Here is a 15662-nt window from a genome sequence, read left to right as displayed (position 1 = left end):
TGTATTCTATAATTATTTGATAATAAAATGAATGTTATATTGAATAAATAATGCAAAGCTAAAAATATAATGATTGGCATTTTTAAATTTGTCCTTCAGAAAATGGTAACTATATAAAAGCATAAGCATTAATTCAATATTTTATAATAAAAAAACCACTTTGAGAAATTAATACTACTTAACTTTATGCAGATTATAATATTTAAAAATAATTTAATTTCTAATAAATTTATGTCTATTTTATTCTAAAGTATCAAGTCTTTTTGCATGAATTTAATTGTATTAATAAATATTTGCCCTAATTAAAAATTTTATTATTTGATAAACAAACGATCACAAATTCAAAATATACTCTTTGTTTTTTAATAAATTATTAAAATTTTGCAGTTGAATTTAAATTAATTGTGAAGCTAATTTAATTTTTAACAAAATAAAATACATAATTTTACATTCTGATAAAATATTTAAAAATTCTTTTAGATTTAAAACTCTATTTTATTAAAAAATATAGAATTTAATAAAATAAAATTAATAACATATATATTCTTATAGTGTCAAAGAGGGATTTCACTATTACTTTGGTTTATTTAAAATAAACTGAATTTCAAATTAAATACTTGAAAAAAGAGAGTTTAATTGCATTTTTAACCAATTCAAAAAAATTGTAATAAAACTCCAATATTATTTTTATTTCTATTACTACATTCAAAGTAAGTAAAAAAGTATTATTAAATTATCATTTTAATTATTAGAATGAATTTAAAAGTGGAAGATAGTATTTTATATACAGAATCTAACCAATAATCTAAAGAAACTAAATTAAGTTAAAATAGACTACATAAAACATTAATAGACACAAAAAATTATATTTAAAGTTAAATTAAACAAAAAAGAAGTCATTATTTAGAAACTTTTACCTTATATTTTGACTGTATGAAATAAATACATCTTTAACAGAAATATTAAGTAAGCTTAATGATAAATATTTTTTAATTTACTTATATTTGAGTTAGTTTAAATAAATATAAAAATCTTTGAAATATTCTATTTTCTATTCTAGATTATAATAAAGTCTTAATTAATTTCGAATTGATTTTTCTACTTTTTTCTAATATGAAAACTAAAAATTTCATTAATTCAAGATAAATTTAATATAGACAAAGTATAGATTATTAATTTAATTTGCAAGCAGCCTCTCTAAATAGAAATTTAAAATAAATCCATGCTTTTTTTGAATTTTAGCAATTGTTTTTTCAAAAACCATAAATAAATACTTTTCAAACTACTAAATACATTTATCATATTAGTAAACTCTATTTAACATCAAATTTTAACACTTTAAATTTAAAATAGTCTTAGTTATTAAAATTACAAATGCGAATCTAAAAATCATACTCAAAATTTTCTTAATTTTATCTTTTAAATTTTAATAAATTTAAAAAAAATATACAAATTAATTACATCACTTTCTAAAATCAATATTTCAGTTTAGAAATAAAAAGTTTTTCATTGAAAATCTAAAAAAACTCTTAGTTAAAACAGTAAAAAATAATTTTTTAACGCTTTTAAATAGTCCATAAAACAGTTAAATTCTAAAAAAAATCTTAGTTAGAAGATATAACATAAAAAAACCTTAAATTAACTAGGATTTATTAAAGAGACACTCTTATTTTTAGAATTAAATTAATGAATAATAAATTATATTAAAAATTTTAAATGATATGTTATAATTATTAAATTCAATTAACTATTCTAAATATTTTCTTTTGATTTTATTTAGAATCAAACATTTTAAAATATGTTAAATATTTTTTTTTTCTTTTTAATAAACTATATTATTAAATTTAGTTAGTTTTGTTTTAATTTCAATTCTATTTAAAAACATTAAATAAATATTACATAATCAATTTATTTTTATTTATCATTGTAAATAATTTTAGATTTTTATATTATATTTATAATTAAATAATTAAATTACTAATAGAATAAACAAATTAAAATTGTAAAAATTAATTACATTTTTAATTTATGGAATTATATAAAATTATTTAAAAATTAAAAATTTAGATTATATTATTTATTTTCATAAAAGTGAACTAAATATAATCAATTATTTTATTTCAATTTTATTTTAAAATGTTAAAATTAGTTAAGTATTAAATCGACATCCAAAATTAATTAGTTTTTTTATATTTGTTACTTAAAAAATTCTCAATTAATTTTTGGAAAATGGTTAAATTCCTATAGTTTTTTAATATTTTGTTTAATAATTAACCATTTTTAATTATATTTTAAAGTTTAGTCAATCAAAAAAATATAGATTTTATTTAAATTACTATTTTAGAATAATTTAATGTTTTGTAATTTTATATTAGCAACATTTAAAATAAATATCAGATAAATTTTATTTTTATTGTTTAAAAAGAATATATTAATAGCTATAAAATATAATTTTGGATTCTTAAATATTACTAAAGAGACTCTATACAAGATATTGATCTATCTATAATCATTTTAAACAAAGAACAATCAACTATTTTTTCCCTCTAATATCCTTATATATCATTTTTATTTTTATGCAAATTTCTTAAAATGTTGAAACTCTAAACTAAAAACCAAATGCCAAAACAATAAACAAAATTTAGTTATTTATAAGAATTTACTAAATAAAGTTTTTAAATATCTGATTGAATGAATAAAATACTTAAGCCAGCTTAGAATAATTATTAGATATTTATGATTGGCATTAATATATACAATTTTTGCATATCTATATGAAAAAATTTTTTTATGTTCCATTTTAAAGCAAATTTGAAAAAGAAAAATATTTAAAAATAACCTTTTACTTTTATTTACTAAAAAGTTTAAGTTAAACTGCGCTTCTTAGTTGCTAAGTTCAATTATAGAAATTAAATTGATGGAATATTTGCTTAATAATTAATTAAAAATGCAAAATTATTATATTGATCTATTTTGGAAATTTGTCTATTTTAGCAATCAAATATTTAAATAAATAATATAAAAATTTTACTTTGTATTTTGTATGGGATTTGAAAATGCATATTTACTAAAAATTAAATCATTTAATTAGATTTATTTCTTTTTCTATTTCAATATTTTTTTTCTAAGATTTTAAAAATTTTGTTTTCCATAAATATTATTTAGTATTATGACTGATAGCTGATATTTTTTGGTAATAATTATTGGAATATTTATGATAGATGAAGTATTTGGATAATATTAATTAAAATTTACTAATTTTAAGGGTCCCTACAATTTTTGGCTTATTTTACAAAAGATTTAAAGTATTTTATCAATTTTGTTTTTTTAAATTATAAAAATATTTGTAATAATATCTTAAAAATATTTTTAAAATGAAGGAGAATATCAAAGTATTCAAATATATAATGATAGTCATAATTTTTCATATATATTTTGAAAAGAATTATTGTAAAATTACTCACTTAAAACACTAATATTTGCTCTATATTTTAAGGTAAATTCTGTTTACTTAAAATAATAGTAAACACTTTTTCAACTCTACACCTTAATACTGGTTAGAAATAATGTTTACTTTATCTTATAAGGTTTTATCATATTTTACATTAAAATTTTAGGCTAGTTTAAGTAGAAAAGTTTTAAATAAAATTTTATATTGAAAGTTAACAGCTGTTTTTTGATTTTTTAACTGAATTGGGTTTTTTAAAAAGTTTTTAATCTGAATAAGATTTTTAAAGATTATTTTTTAATGAAGCAATAATTTTTAAAATCTACCAAAGTAAACTTCATTGGTAATGAATAGTAAATCTATTTTAAAAAAATATAAATCTTTTTAAGTGGGTTAAGCTCAGAGTTTTAAGAAATTATTTTATTTAGATTAGGAATAATTAACTTTTTTTAATAATTTTTTTAAAAAATTTAATTATATTAATGATAAATTTAGATTGGCACATATGTTAAACATTGATTTAAGCTTATATTAAAGGCCTAAATGAAATTATTTTATGTTAAAAACTAATTGATTATACTAATAAACATTTTAAATAATAAACATAATGCTTTTGTTTTATCCATCAATTTGTTTTAAACATTTTTTCTTTTGAGAAATAAAAAATGAAATTTATTGAAAAAAAATATAATTTAATTTTATTGGGTACTTTATAAAACAAATGTAATAAGATTTATAAAATTATTTTTGTTGTAAGATAATTTTCGTATTAAGATTTAAAATGATAAAATAAAAATAAATTTTAAAATTCATAAAAACATCTAAATATATTGCTATCATCCCATTTTGTGTACTTTTTTAACTTTTTTTAAAATTGTATGTAACACATACAGACAGACTCAAATAATTTAGGTCTCTTTTATTTTTGATTTTTAATGCCTTATTAATAATAAATTTAATTAAAAATAATTAATTCTATCACTAAATAAAGAATAGATTGAGTAACACTCATTTTAATCATGGATTTAAATTAAATTCTATTCAACTCTAAAATGCTTACAGTATTTATGTTACTCATAAATCAATAATCTAAGAAAATATACCAAAATTATGATGAAATTAAAATAATTGCAAATAAAATTAATGATAAAATTTTAGACAGCGCATCAAATAATTATACATTAATCAAAAGTCAAAGCTATTATTTTCAAATTTTTAACTGTCTCCTAAATTTTTCTATTTACAGATCAAACATATTCAAGACTGATTCTAATTTGTGTGTGTAGTATCATTTAAATTAGTTCCTAACTTTATTTAAATTTATTAAAGAGGCATTTTTATAAATTTCTAGTAAATTGTATGAGCATGTAGAATTAGTTCTTTTCTTTCCTTCTTACTTGCTTACTTCCTTTCTTTCTTTCTCTCTTTCTTTCTTTCATTTAAAAATAACTAAATCATAGTTACTTCAAATTCTTCATATTAGAAACTTAGGTCGAAACTTTTAGTTTGAATATATTTTTACCTTCCCTCCAAATTTATTTATGGCAGAATATATTAATGAGCAAAGGAAAGATAGAGCAATAAATACCATTAAATAAAAATATTAAAAAAATTATAATAAAGATGATATTTAAATGCCATAATAGAGTGTTTACATGAAAATCTTGAATAATGTGAGTAATTTTACTTGATTATTGAAAAACTAAATACACAGATGACCAATTATTTTAGTTTTAGAGTATATTTAATATATAAATACTTTTTTTTACCATCTTTCTAATTAAAAAAAAAATTAGTGCTAATATTATATTATTAAGCTAATAAGGTGATAAAAAAGTAAAGTGATTTGTTTAACCCATTTAAAAAAATCATTCCATATAATGTATTATTTTTTTCATTTTATGCAAGTTGTATAGGATAAATTTACTTTTTGAAAATAAAGTTGGAGGAAAACGTTTTGACTACAAATTTTACATTAAACCTAAATTAAAAACTAATATTTTTTAAGTTTTAAATTCATAATTCATTCATATATTAGAATTTAATTGTTTCATTTAGGGAATTTGAAAAATTTTTAGTGATTAACCTCATCCTCATCACTGTTTTTGTTTTGATTGGAGAGTTAAAAAATTGAAATAACTTTCAATATTATCATTAGGAAATAAATTAAAAAATGAATATTCACTTTATTGATTACAAATAATATTTGGATAGATAATACAAGCATACTTATACATAACTAAGTATCATATTTAGAAAGAGTTAAAAATTGAAAATATTTCTTTATTTATGTAGCAATTTATATGTTTTGTGAAAAAATTATTTTTATTTTGTTATAAGGCGAAAAACTAAAACTTTCGAGATGTTTTTATTTATTATTCGAACTTTTCGTTCATAGCTGTTCAAGATTAAAAGCTATTTTTCTGATCTTGATATATCTAATTAATAGGGTCTAAAGAAGATGAAACTCCACCAATACTATCTTAAATATCTAAAATACTTTCTTCAGAAAAAGGAAGCTTAGGTATTTATTAGAAGGGATCAAAAAAACCATCTTATGTGTCTTTATCATCCAGCTTGATTATTTTCCTTCCTAAGCTGCATGAGTTTTACGGAGGTGTGTGTCTTTTCTCATTTTTTAATTTTGAAGAGATTCTTTGAATCATAAATATACTTGAGTTTTAGCTTTCATCCGAAGCATCCTCATTTCTTTAATGGAGAAGAGGAAAAGTAGGATTTATTTCAGCATACCCAGTAGCATTTGATTTTACCAAATAATCCTTTTTAAGGCTCATATTTAGTTGGTGATCATACATATCATAGATTTCTTAATTTTCTGAGCTTCTTTTTTATATAAAAATAAAATTATTTAAATAGAGAGCCAGTGGCTAATTTTTTAAATCTTCACTAATTTCGCTCTTAAGAATACACGAATTAAAAAAATAAATTGAAAAGACACATAGGCAGCTCAAAAATATTGGTAAAATTTCAGATACACATTTATGAAAAAATTACTATGGGTATTTCAATTAATAAAAAATATTGTAAATCAATCAAGATTATCCTTTCTAAAAATTAATTTGATGAGAAAAATGCTTTTAGATAAACAAAAATTTTGTCATTTAAAAATGTTAAGTACCTCAGGAAGGAAATATCTCCAGTGTTATTTTTAAAATGTAGATTAGTGCAACACTGAGTTAGATTTAAAAAGAATGTATTTTCTGATTCAAAACTCGATAAATTAGGACTTATGGTATCAGAACTTTACTGCCTTAAATTATTAAAATTAAGTTAATCTTTTTTTATTTTGGAATTATTATGAACTAAAATTTTTATCCTTTAACTCGTCTTCAAATAAAATTATAAGTTTTTTATTTTAATTTATTACACTTCTTCTTCTTCATCTTCTTCTTATTGTTCTTACTTTTGTTAATCAGAGGAAGCATTTATATATTTGTCAGTCTACGATTAGCTTCTCGTAGGTACCACAATTACATGGTTAATATTTTGTTTTCTTTTTCTTGTTATTTGGTTATGTGGAAACAGCGAGTTCCATATTTCAAATATCCCTTTTATGTTTTGGTTATAACTGTGAAATAGTAAAAATAAGCTAAAAGCTTTTTTCCATATTTCTGATTGATACTCTTTGTTATTTTTTAAATCACTTTCTGGTAAAACACCTTTCTCAGTGGATCGGTATTTAGATGAGCTAACAGTTATCATTATCATCTCTACCAGCGTTTAGCGATACAGTTACAGCTTTCCTAGAATCTATATCTCCTGTAAATAACCATTCATAAGTTTAAGATAGATAGCACCTTCAGAGTTGATGTATTTTTATAAAATTGCGTTATTCATAGTTTTTGAACAGGTATAACTAGGCTCTATATCGCTGAGAAGAGGGAAATTTAAATTTCTTAAGAAATAATTAACCATGCAATTCTAGAAATGCTTATTGATATATTAGCGATTGTTGTGTACTTAGTCTAAGATAAATAGTATATCTTCTTCTATTTTTTGAATCTCATCTCTTAAGTCTTCACTAATAAAAGATAGATCCATTTGATTATTTTCAATTATTTTTTTTAATAATTTAATAGTTTTGATGGGAAATTTATTATTGTAATATCTGCTTTTAACGTCATGCATTTTGGTTTATACAAAGGGAAAACCTTTGTAGTTGAAAATTAATTTAAGAATTATTGAATAAATGTTATTTTTTTAAATGATAAAATAGTAATAGAAGAAATAATAATAATCATAATATGATAAATATTATTCATTTAAATTTACCATTTACCTTTACAAATAAAATCAAAATCGGAATTTTTGAATCACTAAATAAACTTTCTATCTATACTTTTAATAATACCGTATTCTATTTTTTTTATTTTTATAATAAATTTTTTAAAGCTTCATTCACACCAACATTAAAATAGGCAGTACCTCAGGGTACTACATATAAAAAATTGAAATGATCTGAGATTATAAGGTATTTATTATTTGAACATTTAAATATTTTAGCCATTTTTATCTGATAAGCTTTTATAAGTAAAACTAGTAACTATTTTTTATCCTATAGAATGAGGAAAGAAAATAGTGAATAGATCAATTATTAAAAGTTATAGTATCGGAGAAACAGAAAATAAAAATAAATGAATTTTAAACAAATCACTATTAGCGCACCTTTTTAAAATAATTTTTTGTTATCTGAAAAGTAATTTTTTAAAACTCATTTATAGTTTAAAGTGAAAATAATAAGTAATAATAACACCATAAAAAATGAAGATGTTAAAGATTAAACATATATTTAATAAATAAATAATTAAATTTTACACTCTAATCTTTTACTTTTATTTAGATATTCCTAATTTGAAAAATATGAAATCTTAGTAACATCACAACAATATTAATAAAATTGAGTGAGTAAACCAAAATAATTAGATTTTTAAATAAGTTTTTTTACTCTCAATAATATATTGAATTAATTTTTCTGCTTTATACAAAGTTTATTAAAACTTTTTATGTTTTAAAATATTTAAGTGCTATGAAACTGTGTTTTGTTAAAGCTAAATTAATATTTACACTTAAATTTATTATAAAATTAATATGAAAAAGTAAACTAAGAATAGATATACCACTTGTAAAAGTGTATTTACAACTATCAAATAATTTTAGAAGATATTCGATATGAATTAATTTCAGGTGAGTACTTTAATTCTAAATCAATAGTTATTGTTTTCAGAACTTTTCTTTTATAATAATTTTCTATTAGAAAAAATAAAATAAAATAGAATAAAAATTTTTAAATATTATTATTATATAATATAATTTTAAAAGGCAAATAAGTTTTTTTTAACTGAACTAATATTAAATAAAAAGATAAATAATTTTATTAAGTAAAAATGTTTTTTTATAAATTTTTTACAAAAAAACATTTAATAAGATTTTTTAATATTTTTTATCTACTATTTTTAAGATATTAATTAACTAATTAGTTTGGTTGATTAATTGATTTATAATTTACAGATTTTTTAGTTGGTTTGCAGATATTGCAAATATTTAATTAATATTTACTTATATTTATTGTTTATAAAAAACCAAATTAATATATACAAATAGATAATATGAAGAGTAGTTTAGTCTACTTTTACAACAATAATAATAATCTAATCAACCTCTTAGAAAATAAGAAACAGTATGAAAAACATAAAACAGAGCTTGATAATATTAAAAAGTCTTAAAGCTATAGCATTAGCTAAGGCATATCTCCTGAAAAAAAATTTAATAACTTTCATGATTCTATGAGAGGAGTATTTACACAATCGAGGGAATTTAACTCTCGCTAAAAAATACAAAATATCCTCTAAGACAATTTAAAAATTATTAACAGACTGTAGGAGATTTCAAAGGGTGAGCCAGATTCCATAGCCCGCTTATTTATTGATTAAAAACCTCATAAACTGAAAAAAAAAAGGAGAACAAAGTCGCGTATGCTTAGAGAAGAAATATAAACTATATCTCAGTTATTAGAGCAGGAAGAAAAATAGCAAATGAATATCTTTTAACATTCAAATACCTAATGCTCTGGAGAATAAAGTAGTCATTAAGATTTTATCTATCCAGAATAAGATTATACTTTTAGTATGATAAACAGCACAAAGTAAAGCAATTCTAAATAAAATACATCTATTCTTCGTAAATCGTTGAATAGTGAATTTAGAAAGGAAGAATAACGTTAAATAGCATAATAAAATATTAATTTAATCAATAAGATCGTTAATGCTCAATCTAATATTAACCACAAAGAATTTGAAAAAGATTTTCGTTAAACCTAGAAATATAAGAAAAATGTCAGAAAATACTCAAAATCTAGAGCTTAATTCTTGAATAATTACTTGGACACTAAGATTCTACGTTCAAATAGCTTTGGAGTAGAGTTATAAAAAGGTAAAAAAAAAACTAATTACACAAACAATTCATCGTATCATTTATCCCCTCTAGCAAATTAGTATAACTAAAGTTAAGATGAGAGTATATGCCCATAATTTAAAAATGAATTAATCTAAATCAAAATTCTCAAACCAGAAAACTAAAATGATCAGCTTGTTACTTCTGAATTTAACCAATCTGATTCTAATAGCAAAAATTCTCATTATACTTAAAAAAATATTTTAGCAAGGACAGAGCCAGATGAGCAAGATAAATTTAATTTATAAAAGGATTTCAAGACTTAATCAATTAACGATTTTAATTATAAAAGCAAGAAAAGATCTCATTCATTAAGAATAGGAGGGAACATTTGTTTTACTACTCCTGTCATTCAATCTAAAATATAATAATAACAGGATGATTAAATGTAAAAGCCAATATCAACAAAAAGCAGCTAATAAACAACAACCAAGGACTAATATAAATAAATCTAGAGCAAATTTAAAGAATAAACCTTTAAAAGAAACTAAAATTTATTTAAGATAAAACCCCCTAGATCAGTGTCTGTTAATTCAAATAACTAAATCTAAAAAGAAAATATTTTCATTCAGAATCAAATATCACCAATATCTAATTTTAGGAATTGTAGAATACTGTCTCCTCAGGGTTATAAGTTTAGATCTCATAATTTGCACATAAAAAGACCTCTTTCCCAGATAGATAATAATTAATAATTAAATAAAGACAACACATTAATAGATAACAGTTTTATGAATCAGAAATCTCTTTCTTTAATAGAATCAGAGTACGAAGAGAAACTAGAGTCCTACAATGAGGTTGAGTTTAGCAATTTAAAGAGAGCACATGAATAAAAAAAATAAATAGAGAATAAATAGTTACAAATTTTAAACTAAAATTTCTTAACTAAAGAGAACTGGAAATAATAAGTGACTCCCATGTCTTAAAAAAGCAGAGTTTTAATGAATAATTCTAATAGCAATAAATCAGAAGCAAAATAAGCTAGCTCTACCAATCCAAATGTTTAAAATAAAAAAAAGAATAAGGAAAATATAAGTGAAGAAGATAATACCTTAAAAACAAGAGAAACACTTGAAGCGAGCTATTAAAATCCCAGCACATTTTATTAAACTAAGTATGAATAAAATTAAAAAAGCTAAGGCTCAAAAGATAGCTAATTTCAAAAAAGTAAAGATTTCTATTTATAACTAAATGATATAGATTTAAAGAGCCCAAACTAAATATCATAAACAAGTGGATTAGAAATTTAGCAAACATAAGAATTTTAGCAAATGCACAGCTTGGAAGATAAGGAAAAGTACCTTTTAATAAATACCAAACAAAGATTCTTCAAGCCTCCTATTTAAAAAGTATAATAATACTAAATAGATAACACTTCATTAAAAGCTCTAATAAACTACCATACTGAGCCTATACCTGATGTTTTGTTACAATAATTTATGGATAAAAATGCAAATTAGAGTAACATTAAAGCAACCTAATAACCAAAAGTAAAAAAAGGACTAAGCAGTACAGTACACATGAATGGAAATTAAAATTTGTAATTTAAGAGAGTTACCTCTTAACAAAGTAGAAAATAAAATTCTCCTTCCAAGAAATGATTGTGAAGAAAATTTTGAAATTTTTCACCAAAAATATTTCAAATAAAACTAAATAAGTGAGTAAGCAAATATGTAATAAATTTATAATTTATTACTTGCTGAGTATTCAAATTTCGCAAATGAAAATTGTTTTTAATTTAAATAAGCTATCTCTGACAAATATTTTCAAAAAATTTTTTACTATTAAATAAATTTATAATCTTAACAAAATTTTTATATTGTTTATAAAAATGTAGTTTTAATCAATTATTTTCATAGTTTAAGCTAACATTATTTCTTATTATTTTTATAAAATTTTAAATTTAGCTATCTTGTCTAAAACACTAAAATAAAATTACAACTTAAAATACTTGTAAAATATAAAAATTTTACAGTTATTAATTAGTTCATCTAATAATGTTAAATAGAATTAATTTTTTATAAGAAAATTAATAAATTATTGTTTTCTAAAAAATTTAAAATGTATTCGTAATCTTATTTATAAATATCTAAGTCTATTATAGAATAGGATTGTAAAAGTTTATAAATAATTATTTTAATTTAATTTAAGGAATTTAGGAAATGGGTTTTTAATATAAATTTTAAATTTAGTGTTCAATATTATTGTTAAAATAACTATTTAAATATTTTTAAATTATATTTTTTTTATTAAATTTAGGATTTAAAAATGATTTATTTATTTATTGCCAATCTAATATTTTCAAAAAATATTTTAGTTAAATTTAAAAAAATAATGTGAAGATTTTTTAAAAATTTGATTGTTTTTTTAAATATTTAAATTATTTATTAGATAGAATTAGAAAAATTTACAAATAATTATTTTTAATTAAATTTAAGAAATTTAAGAAAAGGATTTTAAACATAAAATTTTTAATTTAGTGTTTGTTGCATATAATTGTGAAAAAAGAAAACACTTAAAATTTAAAAAAAATTAATTATTTTTATGAATATTAGAATTTAGCAAAAGATATGTTTTTATGTTTACAACAAACATAGAAGATCAATTTTTTAATTCATCAAATCAAATAAATTATTAATAAAGAATTCAAAAATTAATAGAACTTTTTCATTAAGTAGAAAATAAAAACTAATTCGTTAAAATAATTCATTCAATAAAATTAAATAAGTAGCACTTTTAAAGAGATTACTATCTTAAGTGTTTTAGATAAATCATAAAAATTAATTAGAAGTTAAATGGGAAACACAAAAAGCGAGATAGTTTATTCTGTTCCTATCAGTGATAAAGTTCCTGGGGAATCTTGCATTTACAGGCATCCTTTGTGCACAGATAGTTTAGTTATTACACCACATTATGAAATATAAACTATGCAAGATGCTATTTTGAAAACATTCACACGATTTGAACATAGGCAATGTCTAGGTACGAGATTATTACCTAATCCTTCAGGATTATTATCAACTTAAGGATTTAATTCAAATGCAAATGGATAGGAGATCATTAGAAACTCTTCGCAAGCTGTACTTAAACAGAATCAAGTCAATTCTATGTATTAACAATCGATAGATGATTTAAATTGTTGTGGTGGAGGAGGTTACATGGTAACTAATCAAACAAATATTGAATTAAATATAGCTAATCCATCTAATAACTAACAAAAGACTAATCCTACTCAAGCTAATTAATAATATTTTAGTGTTTCTAGAAATAACGGTCTTTTAAAGACTTAAACATAAGGCTAATATAATGATTAGAGTAATAATGAAAGTAACGCTAATCTTAGCTTCTAAAATATTGTTTACCAGTAAGATTTTGGTGGTGCTAAAACAGAATATGAAAGACAAAAAAGAATACAATAAATATAATTGTCTACAAATTTATCTTTTACAGAGAAATAAACTTTAATTGATATTGAAAATAAGAAATTTGAGCTGCAAAAAGCTTCTATATTAACTAATGGAAAGAGTAGTTTGATGGGAGCTAAATAAATGGCAAAAGGAGGAGAATATTGTTGGAAAACATACAAAGACCTTTTCAATACAGTCAAAAATTTAGCAACAGGAATAAGGTCACTTTAGCTTACTGAATAAAACGACGAGCAAGAAAAATAAACTCTAGACTTAGTTGGTATTTGGTCTAGAAGCAGAGAAGAATGGGTTATTGTTGATTGTGCCAATGTGTTGTACAATAATGTCACTGTTCCTATACCTGAGTAGATACATGCATCAGATTTATCATTTATCCTCGAGGATACACAGCTATCTTCAATTTTTTGTGGTAGAAATGAACTTGAAAGACTGTATAGAATGATTAGAAGCTCTTAGAAAGCATAAGTTGTAATGTCACTTGGAAATCTTTAAAATATAATTTGCTTTGATGAGTTTATACCATCAATTTTGCAAAAATTTTTCACAGATTAAATTGGAATTAATGTAATTACACTTAAATTTGTTATAGATAAAGGAGCTCAATTACCAACTATTCCATTTCCTAAGATATCACCTGATAACATTTAATCATTTTGCTATACAACAAGACAAGATAATGGTAAGCCTATAGCAGCAATGCTTAGCCATAGGAATTTTGTTAGCTTTTTAGCAAGTGTTTGGAATATTTCTCATTTAAAACCTTAATAAGATGATGTTTATTTAAGTTATCTTCCCCTAAGCCATATATATGAAAAAGTATCAATTTATGCTGCTCTATATGCAGGAGCATCAATAGGATTTTATAGCGGAGAAATTTCTACATTAATTGATGACATGTTTATACTTCGTCCCACTATATTTTGCTCTGTTCCTTCATTTTATAATAAACTCTACCAGACTATATAGGATAAATACTTTAAGAAGACGGAGGGTGTTGAAAGATGGATAAACGAAAAAGCCTTAGAATAAAAGCTGTAAGCTCATAGATAATCTCCAACAGCTGATGTCAAGCATACATTTTATGATAATATCATTTTTAAGAGTTTTAGAAATTCCCTTGGAGGACGCCTTAGGTTAGCATTTTCATCTTCTGCCCCTTTGTTTTCGCATGTCCACCAAACACTGAAACTTGTTTATGGAGTTCCTATAATATAAGCGTAAAATTAAATTCATAAAAAATTAAAAAATCAAATTTCTTTACTAAATTAGATATGGATGCACTTAATCTACTGGTTTAGCTTTTATAACAAATGCCTTAGATTCATCAGAAGGTCATGTTGGAGGTCCAACTCTGAACACAGGTTTTACATTTATTTTTCAAAAATTTAAATAAATTAGAATATCATAAAATAAAAGAATTCAAAATAATTGATGTTATTGAATTGGGATATACAAATGACGACATAGATGAAACAGGTTAAAAAATAATACGTGGTGAGCTTTGCCTTAGAGGACCTGGTATATTTGAAGGTTATTTTAGAGAATAAGAATAAACATCAAAAGAAATCGATAAAAATGGTTGGCTCCATACTGGGGATATTGTTCAGCTTTTACCTAACGGATCAATAAAGATAATAGGTAAAAACTATTTATCAAGCCTTCATATTTAACATAACACATAAAATAAAAAATAGACAATAGGAAGAATATTTTTAAGATGCCTCAAGGAGAATATGTAAGTCCAGAAAAATTGGAGAGAATATATTAGCAAGTGAATTCCATAACAGATATCTGTATATATGGTTCACCAATTTAGAAATATTTAGTAGCAGTGGTAGTTCCTAAAAAAGATCTTGTGGATTTGATAGCTAAAGAATATGGTCTTCCAACATCTTCTTATATTTAAAACTGTAGGCACCCTTAAGTAAAAGTAGATATTATTTCAGATATACAAAAATTAGCTCAAAAGCAAAAGCTCTTTTCGTATGAAATCGTTCAAAAGATTCATATTGAAACTACACCCTTCTCAATTCTTGGCTTAGTTACTCCTAGTAATCAACTTAAAAGATAACAAGCATATAAATTATTTAAATAAGGGATAGACAGTCTATATGAATTTGACAGTTGATTTTGCAATTATAAACTAAAAAAAAAATTTTCAAATAACAAAAATTAATAAAAAACTAATTAACGGAAAAAAAAAATCTCACTCTATAATAAATGATTAAATAAATAAATGAATAAAAAAACTTATTTTGTAAATGATTGTAAATAATAAATGAATAAATAAATATATTTAAATTTTTATATTTCAA

At 21.5% G+C, this 15662-nt stretch overlaps 3 protein-coding genes across 3 annotated transcripts; 2 read left to right on the top strand and 1 right to left on the bottom strand. All coding sequences in view use genetic code 6, as the record gives it.

Moving 5' to 3' along the window:
- Positions 1 to 5850: 5850 nt before the first annotated feature.
- Positions 5851 to 7597, bottom strand: TTHERM_00052730 (hypothetical protein; the record flags this gene model as incomplete). Its single annotated transcript, XM_001014969.2, has 3 exons — positions 5851 to 6292; positions 6588 to 6719; positions 6837 to 7597. 3 exons carry the CDS (start codon positions 7595 to 7597, stop codon positions 5851 to 5853), a joined length of 1335 nt encoding a protein of 444 aa, XP_001014969.2.
- Positions 7598 to 9042: 1445 nt separating this feature from the next.
- TTHERM_00052720 (hypothetical protein) lies at positions 9043 to 11520 on the top strand (the record flags this gene model as incomplete). Its single annotated transcript, XM_001014968.2, has 1 exon — positions 9043 to 11520. The coding sequence occupies exon 1, from the start codon at positions 9076 to 9078 to the stop codon at positions 11518 to 11520; it is 2445 nt and encodes an 814-aa protein (XP_001014968.1). The 5' UTR covers positions 9043 to 9075.
- A 1194-nt stretch (positions 11521 to 12714) lies between these two features.
- TTHERM_00052710 (AMP-binding enzyme family protein) lies at positions 12715 to 15475 on the top strand (the record flags this gene model as incomplete). The annotated part of the gene is made up of 4 exons (XM_001014967.2): positions 12715 to 14564; positions 14617 to 14708; positions 14764 to 14985; positions 15042 to 15475. 4 exons carry the CDS (start codon positions 12715 to 12717, stop codon positions 15473 to 15475), a joined length of 2598 nt encoding a protein of 865 aa, XP_001014967.2.
- Between the last annotated feature and the right edge of the window lie 187 nt (positions 15476 to 15662).

Source organism: Tetrahymena thermophila, assembly GCF_000189635.1.
Source record: "Tetrahymena thermophila SB210 genomic scaffold scf_8254659, whole genome shotgun sequence".
NCBI classification, from domain to species: Eukaryota; Ciliophora; class Oligohymenophorea; order Hymenostomatida; family Tetrahymenidae; genus Tetrahymena; species Tetrahymena thermophila.
Note: the sequence above shows the minus strand (reverse complement) of the source record. Positions and strands in the feature narration are given on the sequence as shown.